The sequence below is a fragment of the Trachypithecus francoisi genome, unplaced genomic scaffold, assembly GCF_009764315.1.
Source record: "Trachypithecus francoisi isolate TF-2019V2 unplaced genomic scaffold, Tfra_2.0 Contig00408, whole genome shotgun sequence".
Taxonomy (NCBI): Eukaryota; Metazoa; Chordata; class Mammalia; order Primates; family Cercopithecidae; genus Trachypithecus; species Trachypithecus francoisi.
Genome location: NW_022680627.1, coordinates 7,026 through 30,170, shown reverse-complemented (window position 1 = coordinate 30,170; position 23,145 = coordinate 7,026). Strand labels below are relative to the sequence as shown.

Sequence of the window (23,145 nt, the reverse complement as noted above, 5' to 3'; positions counted from 1 at the left end):
CTATTATCTCTCTGAATCTTTTGCCTATGTTTCTATCACCTTAGAGGATTTGCTGGCATATTACTTGATAGGAAAATACCAAGTTTTAATACAAGATATGTGATATAAGCCCAATATTATAAACATTTAACCCTGTATGTATGTTTGCATAAGATATATATACATATATAAATGTAGATATATTATATATACATAAATATATATATTATATATACATACATAAATGTATATATTTTATATATACACACATAATGTATGCATAAATATATAGATGTATATGTACACCTGTACCCACATATTATCTTTAAAATGTATTCCAAAGTGTAAGTAGCTTCTTCTGGGAGATGAGCTGTGAGAAGCATTACAAATTATGTTACTTCTTATTTCTTACATTTCAAGTAGAAGACAGGAGAGTGGTGAACATAATTTACATAACATACTTAACTGTCTATGCTTTGGAGATGACCTGAGGCTAATTATATTAGGACCATAGCATAAAATTATCATCCCACTTAGGTTAAAAGTAAAATAATATAGGAGAAGCTGAGAAAGATTAAATCCTGGTAATTCTTCTTAGAAATTTTGTCCAGCCAAGCGTGGTGGCTCACACTTGTAATCCCAGCACTTTGGGAGGCCGGGGTGGGTGGATCACTTGAGGTTAGGAGTTCAAGACTAGTCTGGTCAACATGGTGAAACCCTGTCTCTACTAAAAATATCAAAAATTAGCCTGGTGTGGTGGTGGGCATCTGTAATCCCAGCTACTTGGAAGGCTGAAGCAGGAGAATCACTTTAACCCTGGAGGTGGAGATTGCAGTGAGCCAAGATCATGCCATTGCACTCCAGCCTGGGCAACAAAAGCAAGACTCCATCTCAAAAAAAAAAAAAAGAAAAGAAAAGAAATTTTGTTCATGTTTGAAGAGAGAAGCATGACAGGACACATGAGAAGCAATATGAAAGCATATATTTATACTTCATTATATCATTATAAGTTGGAAACATGAAGTAACAAAAGTAATCTGATTCTTTAGAGATAAAGTAATGACACTTTAAAGTAACACCAGGCCAGGTGCAGTGGCTCACACCTGTAATCCCAGCACTTTGGGAGGCTGAGGCGGGCAGATCACGAGGTCAGGAGATCGAGACCATCCTGGCTAAGACGGTGAAAACCTGTCTGTACTAAAAATACAAAAAATTAGGCAGGTGCGGTGGCATGCACCTGTAATCCCAACTACTCAGAAGGCTGAGGCAGGAGAATCACTTGAACCTGGGAGGCGGAAGTTGCAGAGAGCCGAGATTCCACCACTGTACTCCAGCCTGGGTGACAGAGCAAGACTTTATCTCAAAAAAAAAAAAAAAAAAAAGGAACACCAATGTGGATATAAGAATTCTAACATTTAATGTCCATTCCTCCCTTTGGTTGATCCTCTGAATATTTCCCTACAGGTTGGAGCTGCTCCTGGACAGTTTCTCACTTTCAAATCCAATCCTCAAATAACTCTCACACTCAGCAAAAATAGCTTCCCTACCCTCTTCCCCTTTGTCCTTTCTGTCCTCATCATTTTGAGAACCAGCATGGCCTCCTGGAACTCTGTTTTTCTTTAATTTCTGACCTGCATTATGCATAAAAGAAGGAAGGTCTAATAAACTGACTCAGCAAATAATAATGCTTTTTATTTAGAATATGCAGAGAAGAAATGCCTTTGAATTATGATGCACAAATCATCTTTCTCTATTTAATAATAACAACATTAGATAAATATCAGCATTATGTGACAGTCAATGCAACAGTTACAGAGTATGGAGAATATCAGATATATTTGCACTGTGAAGCATAAGAAACTCTCCTTAATGGAGGCTGAATGTTCACTAGATTTGAGGGAAGGGAAAATGTGAGATGACAGGCCAGAAAAGGCATCACATATAGTGAAAGGTGGATAACGCCCCAGAGGAAAGAGAGCTGCAGGGACAGCACAGCAGCAGCCAGACCATCTGCTCTTCTTTAGACAGGGATGAAGGACAGCTGGTACTTGGGTGGCACAGAGGCAAATCCATTGACAACTGGAGTGGTGTCAAGGTCCTTTGGGTCAACAAGAGATTTCAGATTAAAGTTCTGTAAAATGGAGGTCAGGAATAAAAACAGCTCCATGCGGGCCAGGGCTTCTCCCACACAAATCCGTTTTCCTGAAAATAGCAAACACAGAGAGCAGTTACTCCTCATGTGTAACTGTGACAGTGACAAACACTGTCTCTATAACTGGCACAAACAGAATATGCAATAACTGTTCAGTGAATCATAGGAGGGATTAGGAGATAGATGGGTGGATGGGTGCATGCACGAATGCATGGATGGTGGATAGATAGATGGATGAATGGATGGATGGGTAGGCAATTGAAAAATGAGTGGACATATTTACTCTTCACCTAATATCAGATCTTAACAGCCACCCTATATTGAACAAATATTTATTGAGTACCAGCTACATGCCAAGCACTTTATTAAAATCTTTGTACAGACTTTAAATGCCTTCGTCAATCTTTCTTTAGAAATATACATTCCTTGTCAAGTGGATTGAACTGAGAAGGGTTAGAGGAGGAAGCTAACATACTGTATTTCCCTTTGTATTTCTGGATCAATATACAGTCAAAGATTTTTTTTCCCCTAGGTACTTTCAGGAGCACATGGCTAAACATGTCACCTTCTCACTTTAAAACTTTAAATGGCTTCCCTGTCTGTCCTATAGGATAAGGTACCTATGGATTGACCTGGACCTCACATTCTGTTTCCAGTCTGATAATCCATATCACTCCTTACACTCTTCAAATCCGATACTGTCAACTCTAGGCATAGCCACTCGTCATCAGCCTCTAGCACACCACAAGGTTTCAAGTTTTACAGCATGCTGCTCCTTTTGGTCAAGATGAACTTTTCTATTACCACAGTTAGGACATAGGTCAAATTTTATCTCCTTTTTTACCCTTTTTCTCATCTCCTTGAGCAAGAAAATGTTGCTTTCTCTGGGTTTCCTCAACATTATATTTATGCTTCCATTGAAAAATGTGCTATGGTCTGAATATGCCTCCCCCAAATTCATATGTTGATACATAATACCCAATGCAACATTACTAAAGAGATGGCTCCTTTTAGGAAATGAATAAGTCAGGAGGGCTCTGTCCTTGCTAAAATAATAACATCAAGAGATGCAAGGGAGCCATTTCTCCCCTTTTGCCTTTTTTGCCCTTCTGCCATATAAGGATACAGGGGGAGCATTATCTATAAGGAACAGGCCCTCACTAGACACTGAACTTGCTGACACCTCGATCTTGGAACTCCCAGCCTTCAGAACTGTGAGAAATAGATTTCCATTATTCATCAATTCCCTAGTCTTGGATATTTTGTCATGGCCAAAGAAACAGACAGCATGGGTCACCTAGTATAATAATTACTGATTTATTTATTTATTAGAGTGTAATATGGTTAGGCTCTGTGTCCTTACCCAAACCTCATGTCAAATTGTAACTCCCAATGTTGGGGGAGATACCTGGTGAGAGGTGATAGAATCATGAGGGATAATTTCCCCCTTGCTGTTCTCATGATAGTGAGTTCTCATGAGATCTGGTTGTTTAAAGGTATGTAGCCTTTCCTCTTTGCTCTCTCTTTCCTGCTCTGCCATGGAAAGATGTGCTTGCTTCCGCTCTGCCTCCCACCATGATTGTAAGTTTCCTGAGGTCTCCTAGTCATGCTTCCTGTACAGCCTGTGGCACTGTGAGTCAATTAAAACGCTTTTCTTCATAAATTACCCAGTCTCAGGTAGTTCTTTATACCAATGTAAGAATGGACTAATACATGTGCCAAATGTGAATGCTTGAAGGAAAGTTTCTTTTCTTGTTGTCTTGGTATCTACAGTGCCAGATATAAAGCAGATATCAAAGGCCACAGAAGGAAGGAAGGAGATTCTACCACCAGATGCTCAGCACACACATTTCAGGTGTGGAGATCTAACATCTAAGATACATGGCCATGACTAGGGGAAGAGCGTGGTGCTCTGCATCACCCCAGAGGCTCCTGCTACGTTCCCAATGTCCCCCTCATCCCATCCACGGTTATTTGGCAAAGGTTCTAATATCCGTTATTTAGAGCTAATGTCCTGCTCCTGTGGCTCATTATCTCCTTTAACAGCCCTGCATTCTCTTCCTTTCATCCTCTCTGCCTCCTCTGAGGTAGCTCAAATGTCTTTACTGTTATTAAAATGTTACTTATGCCTCACTTTGGGGTATAAGAGAACAAGAAGCAGACAGCTTTTCCATCTACCTCCCAAACCCCAACGGCCTGTTCTTTCCTATATCACAGCCTCAGTCCTATTGAACTACAATGATCTGTTTACTCTGCTTTCCAAACTCAGAAGCGAGCCTTTTAAGACCCTCTTCAGTGTTTGAGGATAATTTTATCCTACAGGCCCAGCCTAGGGGGTGAGGGACACCATGTGGAAAACACTCAGTGAAGTTTTGGAGTGAGATAACTTCCTCATGGCTAGTGAGGAAAATGTAATTAGTTTTCTCTTCTAGGAGGAGTTCTTGGGTACCTCAGTGGTGTACCTAGAGGCAGAATTCAACCAATCTATACTTCAGCTTTCTCAATTTGGAAGAATTGGATTAACTCCCCAAAGCCCACTAATCTGGCCCAATAATTAGGATGTATCATGAGCAGGGAGCACACAGACATTCAGAACAGTGCTCTTGATCATGTAGGAAGAGTAATTGTACCACTGCAGAGGAGGCACACGTAAGTTCCAACTGATCAAAAAATTTATCTTATACCCTGAAACACAAATAGAAATACATTTATATTACCTGCTGAGAAAGGCATGAAGTAGTTACTTTTCTTAAAATTGCCACCTTCGTCCAGAAAGTGACGAGGGTCAAACATCTCTGGGTTGGGAAATTCTTTGTTGTCATGTAGCACAGAAGTCAGGGAAATTAATATGGTTGTGCCCTAGAAACAAGAGACATAGATGAACTGAGCTGTAAAGAAGTCATGAAGGTTGAAGAAACAGTGGTGATCACGTAGTTGAATCTTTTGATGTGCTGATGAGGACACACCATTCCAAAGAAGAGCAGTACCATTTCCAGATGGATAGACCAAGTAATAAGAGGCATGAGCTTAAGGCCAGTGACAATAATCTTGCTAAAGTGCCCTGCAATCACATTTGAAGTCCTGAGTACTTGGATACTTGGGTGCAACCTTCTGAATCTGTCTTCCTTTTCATCAAGCTTGGACACTAGTGGCTGTCCACACTTGCTGCTCACTTTGGTTTTCACCAACCTTATGTGTAGAGTATGACTTAAAGTTGAAGTCTCTGTTGACACGGGAAATGGACACAGTATCTTTTCACAGGGCGTTTGTGAATAAACACATGATTGAGTTTCAAATGACGTCTTCTGGGATGATAACTAGTATAGTCACAAGTATAAAACTATTGAGTTCTTGTCATTGTCATGCAGTTTGTTTGTCTTCATTTAAAGATATGGGAGAGATATTCATTACAGATTAATCCTAGCTTAAAAATACAGAAGGAACGATGAAATTAGAAAAATCACCTATTTTTAACCATTCAGGTCAAGATCATCAGGTCAGGTAAGGATCATTAATGAAAGATAAAACTATTGGATGTGTGACTTGAGAAGCAGAGTGTTCAGTTTTAAAGTACCATGCCATAGATTTTCATCATTCACACATAAAAAATAGAACCCCTTCAATGGAGAGATCTGGCAGATTCCAACTTATTAGGTGAGAATCTTAGCATAACCAATAATGACATATGTGACATTATGTGCCTCCGCCTCACCACTGTGATTCAGTGGAATATTCAAAGTACTATGTAGTTTTCTTGCCAAAGTCATAACTGGAATATAATATCTAGAAAACAATCATACAAAATGAGCCCCAGGAAAATTTAAATGACTAACGGCCTCAACTCTTCACAGAGGTCAACATACTGAAAGGAAACAGAGGAAATGGACTCTTCTTGATTACGGGAGATGAAAATAACAGGATACTGAAATTATGTGCCTGTTTCTTGACTGGAGAGTGAATTGCAAGAAAAAAAGTGATTAACATATTCTTTAAAAATTAGAAAATTTTAAATATAAGCTGTGTAGTTAATAATATTATTGTATTAATAACTCTACAGTATGAATGCTATTATTATTATGTAGGAGAAAACCATTGTTATTGTGCTATACATACTGAAGTACAGAAGCATAAATAGATGGATGGACAGATATCAAAGTAGATATATATACATACTGCCATATGTACATATACATATGTGTGTGTAATGTTACTTATTTTAAAATATTTTATAATAAAAAGGTAAGGAAAAATTCTACCCCCTAAATTTTCTTATCAATAGTCTATAATTTGGTTTTTCAAAAATATTCCCTTGAATATTTATAAACAAGTACTATATTAAAATGTTATTAAGAACCAAAGCAGATTTATTTCAACAAATGTTACTTGAATAACTAGAAATTTATAGACATTGAAGCATGATCATTATTACTTCATATTACAAATAAAAATTCATTTGAAATATGTCATTGATCTAAATATAAGAGCTAAAACAAAAAAATTCTGGGAAAGTTAAAAGCCAGTCTGTGGAATCTTGTGCTGACAAATATTCTTTAAGAGGACACAAAAGCACAAATCAATCACACATAGTTGCAGAAAATTCTACTGGACAGAAATGTCTTATATTAGGCATCAATAAAAAGTACTCCCTGCACAAGTCCATCCTGCCACCTGTTTTTGTATAGTATGTGAGCTAAAAGTATTCACATTGAACAAATGCAAATAAGAAATAAAATTTTTGAAACAAACATTTTATAGGAAATTTATATTTGTTTCTATAAAACTTGGAACATATCAATCCTCATTCATTTGCAGATTGTTTATGACTGCTTTCATGCTACAATAAGAGATGTCAAGTATTGCAACAGAAACCACATGGCTGGAAAAGTCTAAAATATTTATTGTCTGGCCCATTACAGAAACAGTTTGCCATTTCCTATCTCAGACTATTATCTCCAGCTAGATAAATGGATCCAGCCTGTAGCAGAAGAACACATGTATCTGATATGTAAAGAGGGTAGAATTGGCCACACAGTGCTGCATTTTTCTGTACTGGGCTATTCCATGAAGAAGGGATTCAATGGGTGATTCCCTTGGGCTCTGGCTTCTCAGCATGAGCTGCCCTGCATGGGGGTGAATGAAGAAGCTCATCAGATGCATCGTTCCCCTCCAGCAGTTCACCAAAGCTGATGCAGTGAACTGGGGAGACTGGCAGCTCCTGCCTGATTCTTCAGTATATTTCTCATTTAATTAGTTATAGGAGAAGAAGTAAGTTTCATTACTATTACCCTCAGACCCTAGTTTTGAGAAACAAAAACCTTCTCCTGGTTACCTCCTGTGTTTGTGAAAACAGAGTGCATTGAAGTCTTATCTCTTGTACTAAATCGGTGACCATTAGGGTAAGCCCCATAATCTCTCAGTAAATTATCAATTCTGTCTTCTTCAAAAGATGACATTAGTAATTGCAACCTTACTAATCTCATTGGTTTTTCCCCTTGAAAATACAAGTTTCAGTTATATTATTTTTTATTTCACTAATAATATGTATTGGTTTTAACTGGAAAAAGTAGGTTTGAGATGGCAACTGGAGTGTCTGGATAAATACAGAAACCATGTGATAGAAAGCATTGTAAAGCTGCCAAGACAAAAAATTGGTCTCAAGGTTCCAGAGGTAGGAGAACCTCAGAGAGCTAAGCTAACACTGACACTCAATTTTCGAATGGGTTCACATTATGTCCAATTCTGAATCATAACAACAGGTGTTATGTCATTATGACTGCCTATGGGAGAGGAATGAATCTTTCTTTGAAGAATATAAACCTCTGAAATTCTGCAATTTCTTATATATAGCATCTGGTATTTAACCAAAAGTTATCAGACATTTCAAAGATACAACTAAGTGATCACAAGAAGGAAAGTGGGGAGAAGGAACGGCAATAAAATCAGACTCGCATTAGGAAACTTTTCTCGCCTAGTTTTATTAGGCTGGCATAATCTTAATATCAAAACTCTTGAAAATTCTAAGAAAGAAAATTATAAACCAAATCTCTTGTGAATGTAAACACTGAAGTCCTAAACAATATGAAGAAGGTCAATTCATCTCTATGCGCATACTTATTTCTCTTTAGTGAGGAATGTAAGCCCAATACATATAATCTGATGTCGTGTGGATATCTGTCCCCTCCAAATCTCATGTTGAAATGTGATTTCCAATATTGGAGGTGGAATCTGGTGGGAGGTATTTAAGACATGGGGGTGAATTCTTCTTGAGTGGCTTAAAGTTCTTCTCATGATAATAAGTGAGTTCATATTCTGTTAGTTCACACCCGAGCTGGTTGTTTAAAGTCACTTCCACTCCTTTCTCTTACTCCCTCTCTTGCCATGTGACATGCTTGCTTCCCCTTCACCTTCTTCCATGATTGAAAGCTACCTGAAGTCCTCACTAGGAGCAGATGCCTGCCCCCATTATGCCTTTTGCACAGCCTGCAAAACCATGAGCCAAAATAAAACCTTTTATTTATAAATTACCCAGTCAAAGATATTCCTTTATAGCAATGGAAACGGACTAACACACAATTATATAAATAGGTGCAGAGAATTGATTTGATAAGATTTTACACACAATTATGACATACATATGACAGCAAACTTCTCTAATCTGATAAAAAATATCTACCAAAATCTACTTCAAGCATCATTCTCAATATTGAAATGGAAAACTTCCACTATTTCCTGCAGATTAGAAATGAGAAACAAGGATCCCCACTGTCACCAATTCTATTCAACACTCTCCTAGAAATTCTAGCCAATGCAATAATTAATGCAATAAAGAGACATTAAGCCCATGAGACATGGAAAATAAGTAATAAAACAATATTAACCCAGATACAGTATAATTACACAGAAAGTACAATGAATCCAGAAATAAATTATGAACAGTGATTAGTAAGTTTAGCAAAGTTGACAGATTAACATCATCAGAATGACAAAAACTAATTATGTGCCACAACAAAAATATTAATTATCTAGGGAAAACCAAAGACTTGAAAGCCATGACAACAAATCACAACATTCCTGGGAAAATAAAAGAAACCCCAAATAAATTGGAAGCATAATTATATTGAGGAATAGAAAGACTCAACGTGTCAAGATTCAGTTCTTTCCAAACTGACTTACAAATTTAATGTCACCCTGACAGAAATTCCAGCCCAATGTTTTGGGAAATTGACAAACTAATACCTTTAAAATGTATTTGGAATATAAGCACCTAAGAGTAGCCAAACCAATCTTGAAGAAAGATAATAAATCTGGAAAACACACACTGCCAGACACAAGAACCTGTTACAAGACGTTGTAGCCCCAAGCTGGAAACAACTGAAAGTCCAATTAAACTGCCATACTTATGAGTTATGCACTTCTCTCACGGGGGGATGGTAGAGGATAAGAATGATACTATGAATTTGGGGACTTCAAAAACATGGAGTTGTAGTGTAGGAGAAACAAACTTACCTTGGGAATGAGATAGTTTCTGAATTTAATGTCACAGGTCACTGCATGGGGCAGGCTGGTGGGGAGGAGGTCAATGTATCTCTGGACCTCGTGCACCACAGCATCTGTGTAGGGCATGTGGCTCCTGTCCTGCATGCAGGGGCTCCGATTTCTGCCAATCACACGTTCAATCTCTTCCTGGACTTTAGCTGATAAGACACAAGTAAAAACTGATGGAAAAGGAGAAAAATGGCACATTTGTTGTCCCAATTCAGGGGTACATGAATCATGATGAAGGTATCCAAACATCATTAGAAATTTAAATTATAGTGCTGGAAGTATATGCAAATGTAAAGAGAGGACTGTTACAGATGCACAAATGTGTAACTACCATAAACTAGGCATTAAGAAAAATCTATACAAATATAAGCAGAGAAAATTATCTTCAATAAAGGAAGATAGAAAGGATTGAAAAAAGGAAGAGAAGTCCACAAAACAACCAGAAAACAAATAACAAAAGGGCAGGGGTAAGTCCTTACTTATCAATAATAACACTGAATGTAAATGGGCTAAAATCTCCAATCAAAAGACATACTGACTGGATGGAAAAACAAGATCCATTAATCTGTTGCCTAAAAGAAACACACTTCACTTATAAAGACACACATAGGCTGAAAATAAAGGAATGGAATGAGACAGTACCTGCCAATAGAAAAGAAAAAAACAACAGGAGTTACTATATTTAAAACAGACAAAGTAGATTTCAAAACAAAAACTATAAGAAGAGACAAAGAAGATCACTATTGGTGAACAATTTTAAATATATATGCAACCAACAATGGAGCACCCAGATACATAAAAGAAATATAATTGGAACTAGAGAGAGATAGTCCCCAGTAAAATAATAGCTGGAGACTTCAACATCCCATTTTCAACATTGGACAGGGCATCTAGATAGAAAATCAACAAGGAAACATTGAACTTTATCTGCACTATAGACCAAATGGATCTAATAGATATTTGCAGAATATTTTATCCAACTGCTACAGAACACACATCCTTTTCTGCAGCACATGGATTGTTGTCAAGAATTGACCATATGTTAGGTCACAAAACAAGTCTTAAAATATACAAAGAAACTGAAATAATATCAAGCATCTTCTCTGACCACAGTGTAATAAAACCAGCAATCAATAACAAGAGGAATTTTGGAAACTACACAAATAAATGGAAATTTTAAAATATACTCATAAATGGAGAGTGGGCCCATGAAGAGATTAAAAAGGAAATTGAAAAATTTCTTGAAACGAATTTTAATGGAAACACAACATACCAAAACCAAGGGGCTACAGCAAGACCAGTACTAAAAGGGAAGTTTATAGCTACAAGAACTTACATCAAAAATGGAGAAAATAGACAAATAAACAATCTAATGATGCATCCCAAATAATTAGAAAACCAAAAGCAAATTAAACCCAAAATTAATAGAAGAAAAGGAATAATAAAGATCAGAGCAGAAATAAAATTTAAATGAAGAAAAACAGAAGATCAATAAAACAAAAAGTTGCTTTTTTGAGAAGTTAAACAAAATTGACAAACCTTTATCCAGACTAAAAAAAAACAGAGTAGATTCAAATAAATAAAAACAAATTAAAAAGGAGGCATTACAACTGATACTGCAGAAATTCAAAGAATAATTAGTGGTTACTATAAGCAACTATATGCCAATAAATTGGAAAGTCTAGAAGAAATGGACAAATCACTAGACAAATATGACCCATCAAGTTTGAACCAGGAAAAAATCCAAAACCTGAACATGCAATGACCAGTACCAAGATCAAATGAGAAATAAAAATATCCTAGTAAAGAAAACCCCAAGACTGGCTAGCTTCACTGCTGAATTTTACCAAACATTTAAAGAAGAACTAATACCAATCCTACTCAAACTATTCCAAAAAATAAAGGAGAATACTTCGAAACTCATTCTGTGAGACCCGTATTACCCTGATACCAAAATCAGACTAAGACATATCAAGAAAAGAAAACTACAGGTCAATACACCTGATGAACACTAGTGCAAATATCTTCAACAAAACACTGGCAAACCAAATTCAGCAATACAATAGAAAGGCATTCACAATGACTAAGTGGGATTTATCCCTGGGATGCAAGGATGGTTCAACATGTGCAAATCAAGCAGTGTGATACATCATATCAAAAAAATGAAGGATAAAAGCTATATGATCATTTCAGTTGATGCTTAAAAAGTATTTGATAAAATTTAACATCCTTTCCTGATAAAAATTCATTAAAAATAACTTGAGATAGAAGAAACATACCTCAACATAAAAAAGCTATATGAGAGACACACAACTAGTACTATACTGAATGGGGAAAATGGAGTCTTTCCTCTCAGATCAGGAACACGACAAGGATGCCCACTGTCACCATTGTTATTCATCATAGTACTGGATGACCTAGCAAGAGCAATCAGACAAGAGAAAGATATAAAGGCTATCCAAAATGGAAAGGAAGAAGTCAAAATATCCTTGTGTGCAGATGATATAACCTTATACTAGGAAAAAACCTAAAGCGTCCACAAGATAATTATTAGAACTGATGAACAAATTCAGTAAAGTTGAAGGATACAAAATCAACATAAAAATCAGTAGTGTTGTTATATGCCACCTATGAACAAAAAGAAAAAGAAATTTAAAAAGTAATCCCATTTACACTAGCCATACATAAAATTAAATACCTAGGAATTAATTTAACCAAAGAACTGAAAGATGTCTAAAATGAAAGCTATAAAACACTGAGGAAAGAAATTTAAGAGGACACAACAAATAGAAAAATATTTCATGCTCATGGATTGGAAAAATCAATATTGTTAAGATGTCCATACTATCAAAACAATCTACAGATTCAATAAAATCCTTATCAAAATATCAATGGCATTCTTCACAGAAATAGAAAAAACAAATCCTAAGATTTATATGGACCCACAAAAGACCCGGAATAGTCAAAACTATCCTAAGCAAAAAGAACAAAACTGGAAGAATCACATTATCTCACTTCAAAGTATACTACAGAGCTAACTAAAACAGTATGGTACTGACATAAAAACAAACACATGGACAGAATACAGAATCCAGAAACATGGAACAGAATACAGAATCCAGAAACAATTTCACAGACCTAGAGTGAACTCATTTTTGACAAAGGTGCTGATATGGTTTGGCTGTGTCTCCACCCCAAATCTCATCTTGAATTGTAATAATCCCCACAAGTCAAGGGTGAGGCCAGGTGGGCATAATTGAATCATGGAGGTGGTTTCCTCCATACTTTTCTCATGGTAGTGAATAAATCTCACAACATCTCATGGGTTTATAAATGGGAGTTCCCCTGCAAAGCTCTCTGCCTGCTGCCATGTGAGACATGACTTTGCTCCTCATTCAGCTTCCCCCATGATTGTGAGGCCTCCCCAGCCATGTGGAACTGTGAGACCATTAAACTTCCTTCCTTTATAAATTACCAGTCTTGTGTTGGCTTTATTAGAAGCATGAGAACAGACTAACACAGGTGCCAAGAACGTACACTGAGGGAAAGACAGTCTCTTGAATAAATGTGCTGGGAAAATTTAATATCCTACTCAGAAGAATGAAACTGGACTCATATCTCTTGCCATATACAAAAATCAACTCAAAATCAATTAAAGACTTAAATCTAAGACCTCAAACTCTGAAACTAATATAGGAAAACACTAGGAAAAATCTCCAGGACATTGGTCTAGGCAAAAATTTCTTGAGCAATACCCTACAAACACAGGCATTCAAAGCAAACATGAAGAAATGGGATCACATCAAGTTAAAAAGCTTCTGCAAAGCCAAAGATACAATCAACAAAGGGAAGAGACAATCACAGAATGGAGAAAAATATTTGCAAACTATTCATCTGACAAGAGATTAATAACCAGAATATATAAGAAACTCAAGCAACTCTATAGGAAAAAAATATACTAATCCAATCCAAAAGTGGGCAAAAGATTTGAATAGATGTTTCTCAAAAGAAGACATATAAATGGGTAAGAGGTATACAAAAAGGTGGTCAACACCACTGATCATCAGAGAAATATAAATCAAAACTACAATGAGATGTCATCTCACTCCAGTTAAAATGGCTGATACCCAAAGACAGGCAATAAGAAATGCTAGTGAGGATGTGGAGATAAGTCGACCCTTGTATAGTGTTGGTGAGAATGTAAATTAGTATGACCAGTATGGAGAGCTGTTTGAATATTCCTCAACTAAAAATAAAGCAACCATATGATCCAACAACCCTACTGCTGGGTATATACCCAAAAGAAAGGACATAAGTGCATCAAAGAGGTACCTGCACTCTTATGTTTGTTGCAGCACTGTACACAATAGCTAAGACTTTGAAAGAACTTTATTTATTTATTTATTTATTTATTTTTGGCTTTTAAACAACAAACATTTATTTCTCACAGTTCTGGAGATGGGGCACTGCAGAATTGGTGTCTGGTAAGGGCCTGCTGTGGTGCATAGACGGATGTGAGATGTGTTTTTGCTGTGTTCTCACATGGTGGATAGGGTCAGGGGAGCTCTCTGGGGCCTTTTTTTTTTTTTTTTAAATATATTTTTTATTATACTTTAAGTTCTAGGGTACATGTGCATAACGTGCAGGTTTGTTACATATGTATGTTTATGCCTTGTTGGTGTGCTGCACCCATCAACTCGTTAGCACCCATCAAGTCATCATTTATATCATGTATAACTCCTCAATGCAATCCCTCCCTCCTCCCCCCTCCCCATGATAGGCCCCAGTGTCTGATGTTCCCCTTCCTGAGTCCAAGTGATCTCATTGTTCAGTTCCCACCTATGAGTGAGAACATGCGGTGTTTGGTTTTCTCTTCTTGTGATAGTTTGCTAAGAATGATGGTTTCCAGCTGCATCCATGTCCCTACAAAGGACGCAAACTCATCCTTTTTTATGGCTGCATAGTATTCATGGTGTATATGTGCCACATTTTCTTAATCCAGTCTGTCACAGATGGACATTTGGGTTGATTCCAAGTCTTTGCTATTGTGAATAGTGCCGCAATAAACATACGTGTGCATGTGTCTTTGTAGTAGAATAATTTATAATCCTTTGGGTATATACCCAGTAGTGGGATGGCTGGGTCATATGGTACATCTAGTTCTAGATCCTTGAGGAATTGCCATACTGTTTTCCATAATGGTTGAACTAGTTTACAATCCCACCAACAGTGTAAAAGTGTTCCTATTTCTCCACATCCTCTCCAACACCTGTTGTTTCCTGACTTCTTAATGATTGCCATTCTAACTGGTGTGAGATGGTATCTCATTGTGGTTTTGATTTGCATTTCTCTGATGGCGAGTGATGATGAGCATTTTTTCATGTGTCTGTTGGCTGTATGAATGTCTTCTTTTGAGAAATGTCTGTTCATATCCTTTCCCCACTTTTTGATGGGGTTGTTTGTTTTTTTCTTGTATATTTGTTTGAGTTCTTTGTAGATTCTGGATATTAGCCCTTTGTCAGATGAGTAGGTTGCAAAAATTTTCTCCCATTCTGTAGGTTGCCTGTTCACTCTGATGGTAGTTTCTTTTGCTGTGCAAAAGCTCTTTAGTTTAATGAGATCCCATTTGTCAATTTTGGCTTTTGCTGCCATTGCTTTTGGTGTTTTAGACATGAAGTCCTTGCCCATGCCTATGTCCTGAATGGTACTACCTAGATTTTCTTCTAGGGTTTTTATGGTATTAGGTCTAACATTTAAGTCTCTAATCCATCTTGAATTAATCTTCGTATAAGGGGTAAGGAAAGGATCCAGTTTCAGCTTTCTACTTATGGCTAGCCATTTTCCCAGCACCATTTATTAAATAGGGAATCCTTTCCCCATTTCTTGTTTCTCTCAGGTTTGTCAAAGATCAGATGGCTGTAGATGTGTGGTATTATTTCTGAGGACTCTGTTCTGTTCCATTGGTCTATAGCTCTGTTTTGGTACCAGTACCATGCTGTTTTGGTTACTGTAGCCTTGTAGTATAGTTTGAAGTCAGGTAGTGTGACACCTCCAGCTTTGTCCTTTTGACTTAGGATTGTCTTGGCAATGCAGGCTCTTTTTTGGTTCCATATGAACTTTAAAGCAGTTTTTTCCAATTCTGTGAAGAAACTCATTGGTAGCTTGATGGGGATGGCATTGAATCTATAAATAACCTTGGGCAGTATGGCCATTTTCACGATATTGATTCTTCCTATCCATGAGCATGGTATGTTCTTCCATTTGTTTGTGTCCTCTTTGATTTCACTGAGCAGTGGTTTGTAGTTCTCCTTGAAGAGGTCCTTTACATCCCTTGTAAGCTGGATTCCTAGGTATTTTATTCTCTTTGAAGCAATTGTGAATGGAAGTTCATTCCTGATTTGGCTCTCTGCTTGTCTGTTACTGGTGTATAAGAATGCTTGTGATTTTTGCACATTAATTTTGTATCCTGAGACTTTGCTGAAGTTGCTTATCAGCTTAAGGAGATTTTGGGCTGAGACAATGGGGTTTTCTAAATATACAATCATGTCATCTGCAAACAGGGACAATTTGACTTCTTCTTTTCCTAACTGGATACCCTTGATTTCTTTCTCTTGCCTGATTGCCCTAGCCAGAACTTCCAACACTATGTTGAATAGGAGTGGTGAGAGAGGGCATCCCTGTCTTGTGCCAGTTTTCAAAGGGAATTTTTCCAGTTTTTGCCCATTCAGTATGATATTAGCTGTGGGTTTGTCATAAATAGCTCTTATTATTTTGAGGTACGTTCCATCAATACCGAATTTATTGAGCGTTTTTAGCATAAAGGGCTGTTGAATTTTGTCAAAAGCCTTTTCTGCATCTATTGAGATAATCATGTGGTTCTTGTCTTTGGTTCTGTTTATATGCTGGATTACGTTTATTGATTTGCGAATGTTGAACCAGCCTTGCATCCCAGGGATGAAGCCCACTTGATCATGGTGGATAAGCTTTTTGATGTGCTGCTGAATCCGGTTTGCCAGTATTTTATTGAGAATTTTTGCATCGATGTTCATCAGGGATATTGGTCTAAAATTCTCTTTTTTTGTTGTGTCTCTGCCAGGCTTTGGTATCAGGATGATGTTGGCCTCATAAAATGAGTTAGGGAGGATTCCCTCTTTTTCTATTGATTGGAATAGTTTCAGAAGGAATGGTACCAGCTCCTCCTTGTACCTCTGGTAGAATTCAGCTGTGAATCCATCTGGTCCTGGACTTTTTTTGGTGGGTAGGCTATTAATTGTTGCCTCAATTTCAGAGCCTGCTATTGGTCTATTCAGGGATTCAACTTCTTCCTGGTTTAGTCTTGGAGAGTGTAAGTGTCCAGGAAATTATCCATTTCTTCTAGATTTTCTAGTTGATTTGCGTAGAGGCATTTATAGTATTCTCTGATGGTTGTTTGTATTTCTGTGGGGTCGGTGGTGATATCCCCTTTATCATTTTTTATTGCGTCTATTTGATTCCTCTCTCTTTTCTTCTTTATTAGTCTTGCTAGCGGTCTGTCAATTTTGTTGATCTTTTCAAAAAACCAACTCCTGGATTCATTGATTTTTTGGAGGGTTTTTTGTGTCTCTATCTCCTTCAGTTCTGCTCTGATCTTAGTTATTTCTTGCCTTCTGCTAGCTTTTGAATGTGTTTGCTCTTGCCTCTCTAGTTCTTTTAATTGTGATGTTAGAGTGTCAATTTTAGATCTTTCCTGCTTTCTCTTGTGGGCATTTAGTGCTATAAATTTCCCTCTACACACTGCTTTAAATGTGTCCCAGAGATTCTGGTATGTTGTATCTTTGTTCTCATTGGTTTCAAAGAACATCTTTATTTCTGCTTTCATTTCGTTATGTACCCAGTAGTCATTCAGGAGCAGGTTGTTCAGTTTCCATGTAGTTGAGCGGTTTTGATTGAGTTTCTTAGTCCTGAGTTCTAGTTTGATTGCACTGTGGTCTGAGAGACAGTTTGTTATAATTTCTGTTCTTGTACATTTGCTGAGGAGTGCTTTACTTCCAATTATGTGGTCAATTTTGGAATAAGTGCGATGTGGTGCTGAGAAGAATGTATATTCTGTTGATTTGGGGTGGAGAGTTCTATAGATGTCTATTAGGTCCGCTTGGTGCAGAGATGAGTTCAATTCCTGGATATCCTTGTTAACTTTCTGTCTCGTTGATCTGTCTAATGTTGACAGTGGAGTGTTGAAGTCTCCCATTATTATTGTATGGGAGTCTAAGTCTCTTTGTAAGTCTCTAAGGACTTGCTTTATGAATCTGGGTGCTCCTGTATTGGGTGCATATATATTTAGGAGAGTTAGCTCTTCCTGTTGAATTGATCCCTTTACCATTATGTAATGGCCTTCTTTGTCTCTTTTGATCTTTGATGGTTTAAAGTCTGTTTTATCAGAGACTAGGATTGCAACCCCTGCTTTTTTTGTTCTCCATTTGCTTGGTAGATCTTCCTCCATCCCTTTATTTTGAGCCTATGTATGTCTCTGCATGTGAGATGGGTCTCCTGAATACAGCAGACTGATGGGTCTTGACTCTTTATCCAGTTTGCCAGTCTGTGTCTTTTAATTGGAGCATTTAGTCCATTAACATTTAAGGTTAATATTGTTATGTGTGAACTTGATCCTGCCATTATGATATTAACTGGTTATTTTGCTCGTTAGTTGATGCAGTTTCTTCCTAGCCTCGATGGTCTTTACATTTTGGCATGTTTTTGCAATGGCTGGTACCGGTTGTTCCTTTCCATGTTTAGGGCTTCCTTCAGGGTCTCTTGTAAGGCAGGCCTGGTGGTGACAAAATCTCTAAGCATTTGCTTATCTGTAAAGGATTTTATTTCTCCTTCACTGATGAAACTTAGTTTGGCTGGATATGAAATTCTGGGTTGAAAATTCTTTTCTTTAAGAACGTTGAATATTGGCCCCCACTCTCTTCTGACTTGTAGAGTTTCTGCCGAGAGATCTGCTGTTAGTCTGATGGGCTTCCCTTTGTGGGTAACCCGACCTTTCTCTCTGGCTGCCCTTAAGATTCTTTCCTTCATTTCAACTTTGGTGAATCTGGCAATATGTGTCTTGGAGTTGCTCTTCTGGAGGAGTATCTTTGTGGCATTCTCTGTATTTCCTGAATTTGAATGTTGGCCTGCCCTACTAAGTTGGGGAAGTTCTCCTGGATGATATCCTGAAGAGTGTTTTCCAACTTGGTTCCATTTTCCCCCTCACTTTCAGGCACCCCAATCAGACGTAGATTTGGCCTTTTTACATAATCCCATACTTCTTGCAGGCTTTGTTCATTTCTTTTTCTTCTTTTTTCTTTTGGTTTCTCTTCTCGCTTCATTTCATTCATTTGATCCTCAATCGCTGATACTCTTTCTTCCAGTTGATCGAGTCGGTTACTGAAGCTTGTGCATTTGTCACGTATTTCTCGTGTCATGGTTTTCATCTCTGTCATTTCGTTTATGACCTTCTCTGCATTAAATAGTCTAGCTGTCAATTCTTCCACTCTTTTTTCAAGATTTTTAGTTTCTTTGCGCTGGGTACGTAATTCCTCCTTTAGCTCTGAGAAGTTTGATGGACTGAAGCCTTCTTCTCTCATCTCGTCAAAGTCATTCTCTGACCAGCTTTGATCCGTTGCTGGCGATGGGCTGCGCTCCTTTGCAGGGGGAGATGTGCTCTTATTTTTTGAATTTCCAGCTTTTCTGCCCTGCTTTTTCCCCATCTTTGTGGTTTTATCTGTCTCTGGTCTTTGATGATGGTGACGTACTGATGGGGTTTTGGTATAGGTGTCCTTCCTGTTTGATAGTTTTCCTTCTGACAGTCAGGACCCTCAGCTATAGGTCTGTTGGAGATTGCTTGAGGTCCACTCCAGACCCTGTTTGCCTGGGTATCAGCAGCAGAGGTTGCAGAAGATAGAATATTGCTGAACAGCGAGTGTACCTGTCTGATTCTTCCTTTGGAAGCTTCCTCTCAGGGGTGTACTCCACCCTGTGAGGTGTGGGGTGTCAGACTGCCCCTAGTGGGGGATGTCTCCCAGTTAGGCTACTCAGGGGTCAGGGACCCACTTGAGCAGGCAGTCTGTCCGTTCTCAGATCTCAACCTCCGTGTTGGGAGATCCACTGCTCTCTTCAAAGCTGTCAGACAGAGTCGTTCGCGTCTGCACAGGCCTCTGCTGCTTCCCCTGTTGTTTTTTAGCTGTGCCCTGTCCCCAGAGGTGGAGTCTACAGAGACAGGCAGGTTTCCTTGAGCTGCTGTGAGCTCCACCCAGTTCGAGCTTCCCAGCGGCTTTGTTTACCTACTTAAGCCTCAGCAATGGCGGGCGCCCCTCCCCCAGCCTCGCTGCTGCCTTGCGGTTAGATCGCCGCAGACTGCTGTGTTAGCAATGAGGGAGGCTCCGTGGGCGTGGGACCCTCCCGGCCAGGTGTGGGATATATTCTCCTGGTGTGCCCATTTGCTTAAAGCGCAGTATTGGGGTGGGAGTTACCCGATTTTCCAGGTGTTGTGTGTCTCAGTTCCCCTGGCTAGGAAAAGGATTCCCTTCCCCCTTGCGCTTCCCAGGTGAGGCGATGCCTCGCCCTGCTTCAGCTCTCGCTGGTCAGGCTGCAGCAGCTGACCAGCACCGATTGTCCGGCACTCCCTAGTGAGATGACCCCAGTACCTCAGTTGAAAATGCAGAAATCACCGGTCTTCTGTGTCACTCACACTGGGAGTTGGAGACTGGAGCTGTTCCTATTCGGCCATCTTGCTCCGCCCCCCCTTTTCTTCTTTTTTTTTTTTTTCTGAGACAGAGTCTCACTCTGTTGCCCAGGCTGGAGTGCAGTGGCACAATCTTGGCTCACTACAACCTCTGCTACCTACGTTCAAGCGATTCAGGTGCCTCAGCCTCCCGAGGAGCTGGGATTACAGCCGTGTGCCACCATGCCTGGCTAAGTTTTGCCTTTTTACCAGAGACGGGATTTGGCTATGTTGGCCAGGCTGGTCTTGAACTCCTGGCCTCAAATGATCCACCCATCTCAGCCTCCCAAAGTGCTGGGATTACAGGTGTGAGCCACCATGCCAGGCCAAGATATCCCATTTTAATCACACCATTAGTTTGGAACAGATTACAGCTGGGAGCAGGGTTTAAGTAATGAAGCTTCTCTAAGAGAAACAGGAAGGAGGACACTAGCAACACCTTCCCAACATCTTTTCTGAAAGTCAATTAACTCTTCATCTGTGATCATACCTGTGACCTCTGGGTGCTTCAGCAGGAGAAGGAGAGCATATCTCAGGGTTGTGCTTGTCGTCTCTGTCCCAGCTCCAAACAAATCAACTGCAGTGTTTTCCAAGTTTTCAATAGTAAATTCAGACTGCTGGTGGTGCTTTTCCTAGGAATGATTTGATGCAATTATCTGACAAATTATTTACCAGCATATTTGATTACAGTGAATTCAAAATTACTCACATTGTTATATAGTTACCAATATAGAAACCAGAAAGCATACTACTAGAAAAAAAATCCTGTATGGTATAGCAGAAGCTGTAAACCAACTTGCCCAAATTTTATTTCCTACCCCCTTATTCCATGCTTGCCTAAAAATTCCATTCATCAGGCTCTTTGCAGCTAGCGGAGTCACACAGCATAATAATTATTATTATTATTTTTTGCCAAAAGATATAAGCAGAAGGTCTCTAGGTCCACTTTCATTTCCTCTTTCATACTCAAAACACAAATGTGAAGTAGGAGGTAGAATAGACCCCATCCTGGGATTTAATCATGAAAATGAAGGTCTGTATACTAAATTTAGTGGGAAAAAAGAAAGGCCCTTGACTCTCTGCTGCTTTGGGGTTGCTGTATTATCCCTAGATTGCCCCACCATGAGATTCCCTGTATTTGAGATAAAGACATTATGTGATAAAGCCATTATTACCTGTAGACAACTACAATCTAAATTAGTAAAAAGGTAAATTAGGGCCATATCATTAGATACTGTGAGCTTGAATCAAGAGTCTGCAATTATCTTCTTCTGTCAGAAAGGTACATGGACTTAATATTGCCTCCAGATTCATTATAAAGTTGAAATTTTGTAAAAACAAATATGAAAAAAGCAATATGACAGCAAAACCTAGGATAAATTATAGAGAAAGAGAATGGGTTTACAATGACAAGATGGGCCCACACTATTATTATCGAGATGGGAGGCAACAGATAACTTTTTCTAGGGTGCAGTAGTGCAGGAATAAATAAAAATATACAAAATGAAGAGAAAGAACAATGATGAATATGGAGAATAAAGGGATTAATTGTCACAGGGGATAAAGGAGAGAGTAAGGGTAATGCATATGCCAAGGCTCGAAGACTGGAGTTTTCATAATTTGAAAGTTAGGAGAAAGAAAGCAACGAATAAGGAATACTTAGTTGAAAGAGATCATCAATATACAAAACATATTACTTTTTAACCAGTCTCTAGGCCAGTAATAAATTAATTACGTTTTCAGAGTCTCCAAGTGACGTATGTCACGTTGAATATTGTTTAATCAACACCACTGAAATAGACTAGATCCACTCAACATGTCTACTTACTAGATGAAGACAGTCCTCTCCCTTGGTAACATCAGCTTCACACCGTTTTCTAAGCTTGTCATGTTAAAAATTACTCTTAAGTAAAAACAGTGCACTCACAAACCAGTATTAACATTTCCATCTGCTGACTTGAGCTTGGTTCTTTAGCAGTTATGTGTCTATCCTACCTTATTAATGATAGTAGCCATATTCTACTTGCTGGGCTCAAATCTAAAGAGCACCCCTCTACCTCAGAGGCAGGCCAGGGCATTGTCCTACACCTCACCCTCAGAAACAGACTCACAGCTACAACTCAGTCTGTGGGCTTCAGCTGCTAGGGTGTGCTACAGAGTCACAGATCTTCGCTCTGTGGGCAATCTACATTCAACCCTGCCACAGAGAATGAACCTGTACCCCAAGACCCAGGTGTCACAGTACCTGATTAAAAAATCTTGAGTCTAGAGTAATGCTTCTATGACAACTTCAAGGACGTATACCTGTAACCCAGCACCAATGCAGCTGCATGTATGCCATGTCAGAGTTGACATCAAAAGGAATCCCTTAGGTTAAGTCACTTCAATTTCAGGAAAATAAAAATAGGAGGACACCCAAATACTTTGACACCAGGGACATTAACAACCTACACTACTCCTGATACTGCTGCAAACTTCTACAGCCTAGGCCACTGAGGCACCCAAAATTATTCCTGATGTTGACCGCAGCTAGAGAAACTACACAGATACTATCACATGGCATCTATTCAAAAACTGAGTTACCCACTCTTCATCACCTGCACACAAACACTCAACTTCAGATGAAAGTCTTTCTCTATGAAATCCACTCTAGAAACTGGAACAGCCATTGTCCCACCACATGCATAGACATCAATGCAGGGACAAAATATGAAAAATCAAGAAA

The 23,145-nt window shown here is 38.6% G+C and overlaps 1 protein-coding gene across 1 annotated transcript; it reads right to left on the bottom strand.

Moving 5' to 3' along the window:
- Positions 1 to 1,646: 1,646 nt before the first annotated feature.
- LOC117083935 (cytochrome P450 2C9-like) lies at positions 1,647 to 21,052 on the bottom strand (the record flags this gene model as incomplete). Its single annotated transcript, XM_033212153.1, has 4 exons — positions 1,647 to 2,181; positions 4,849 to 4,990; positions 9,638 to 9,825; positions 20,911 to 21,052. Coding segments are annotated over 4 exons (654 nt in total), but the record flags the coding sequence as incomplete, so codon positions are not given.
- Between the last annotated feature and the right edge of the window lie 2,093 nt (positions 21,053 to 23,145).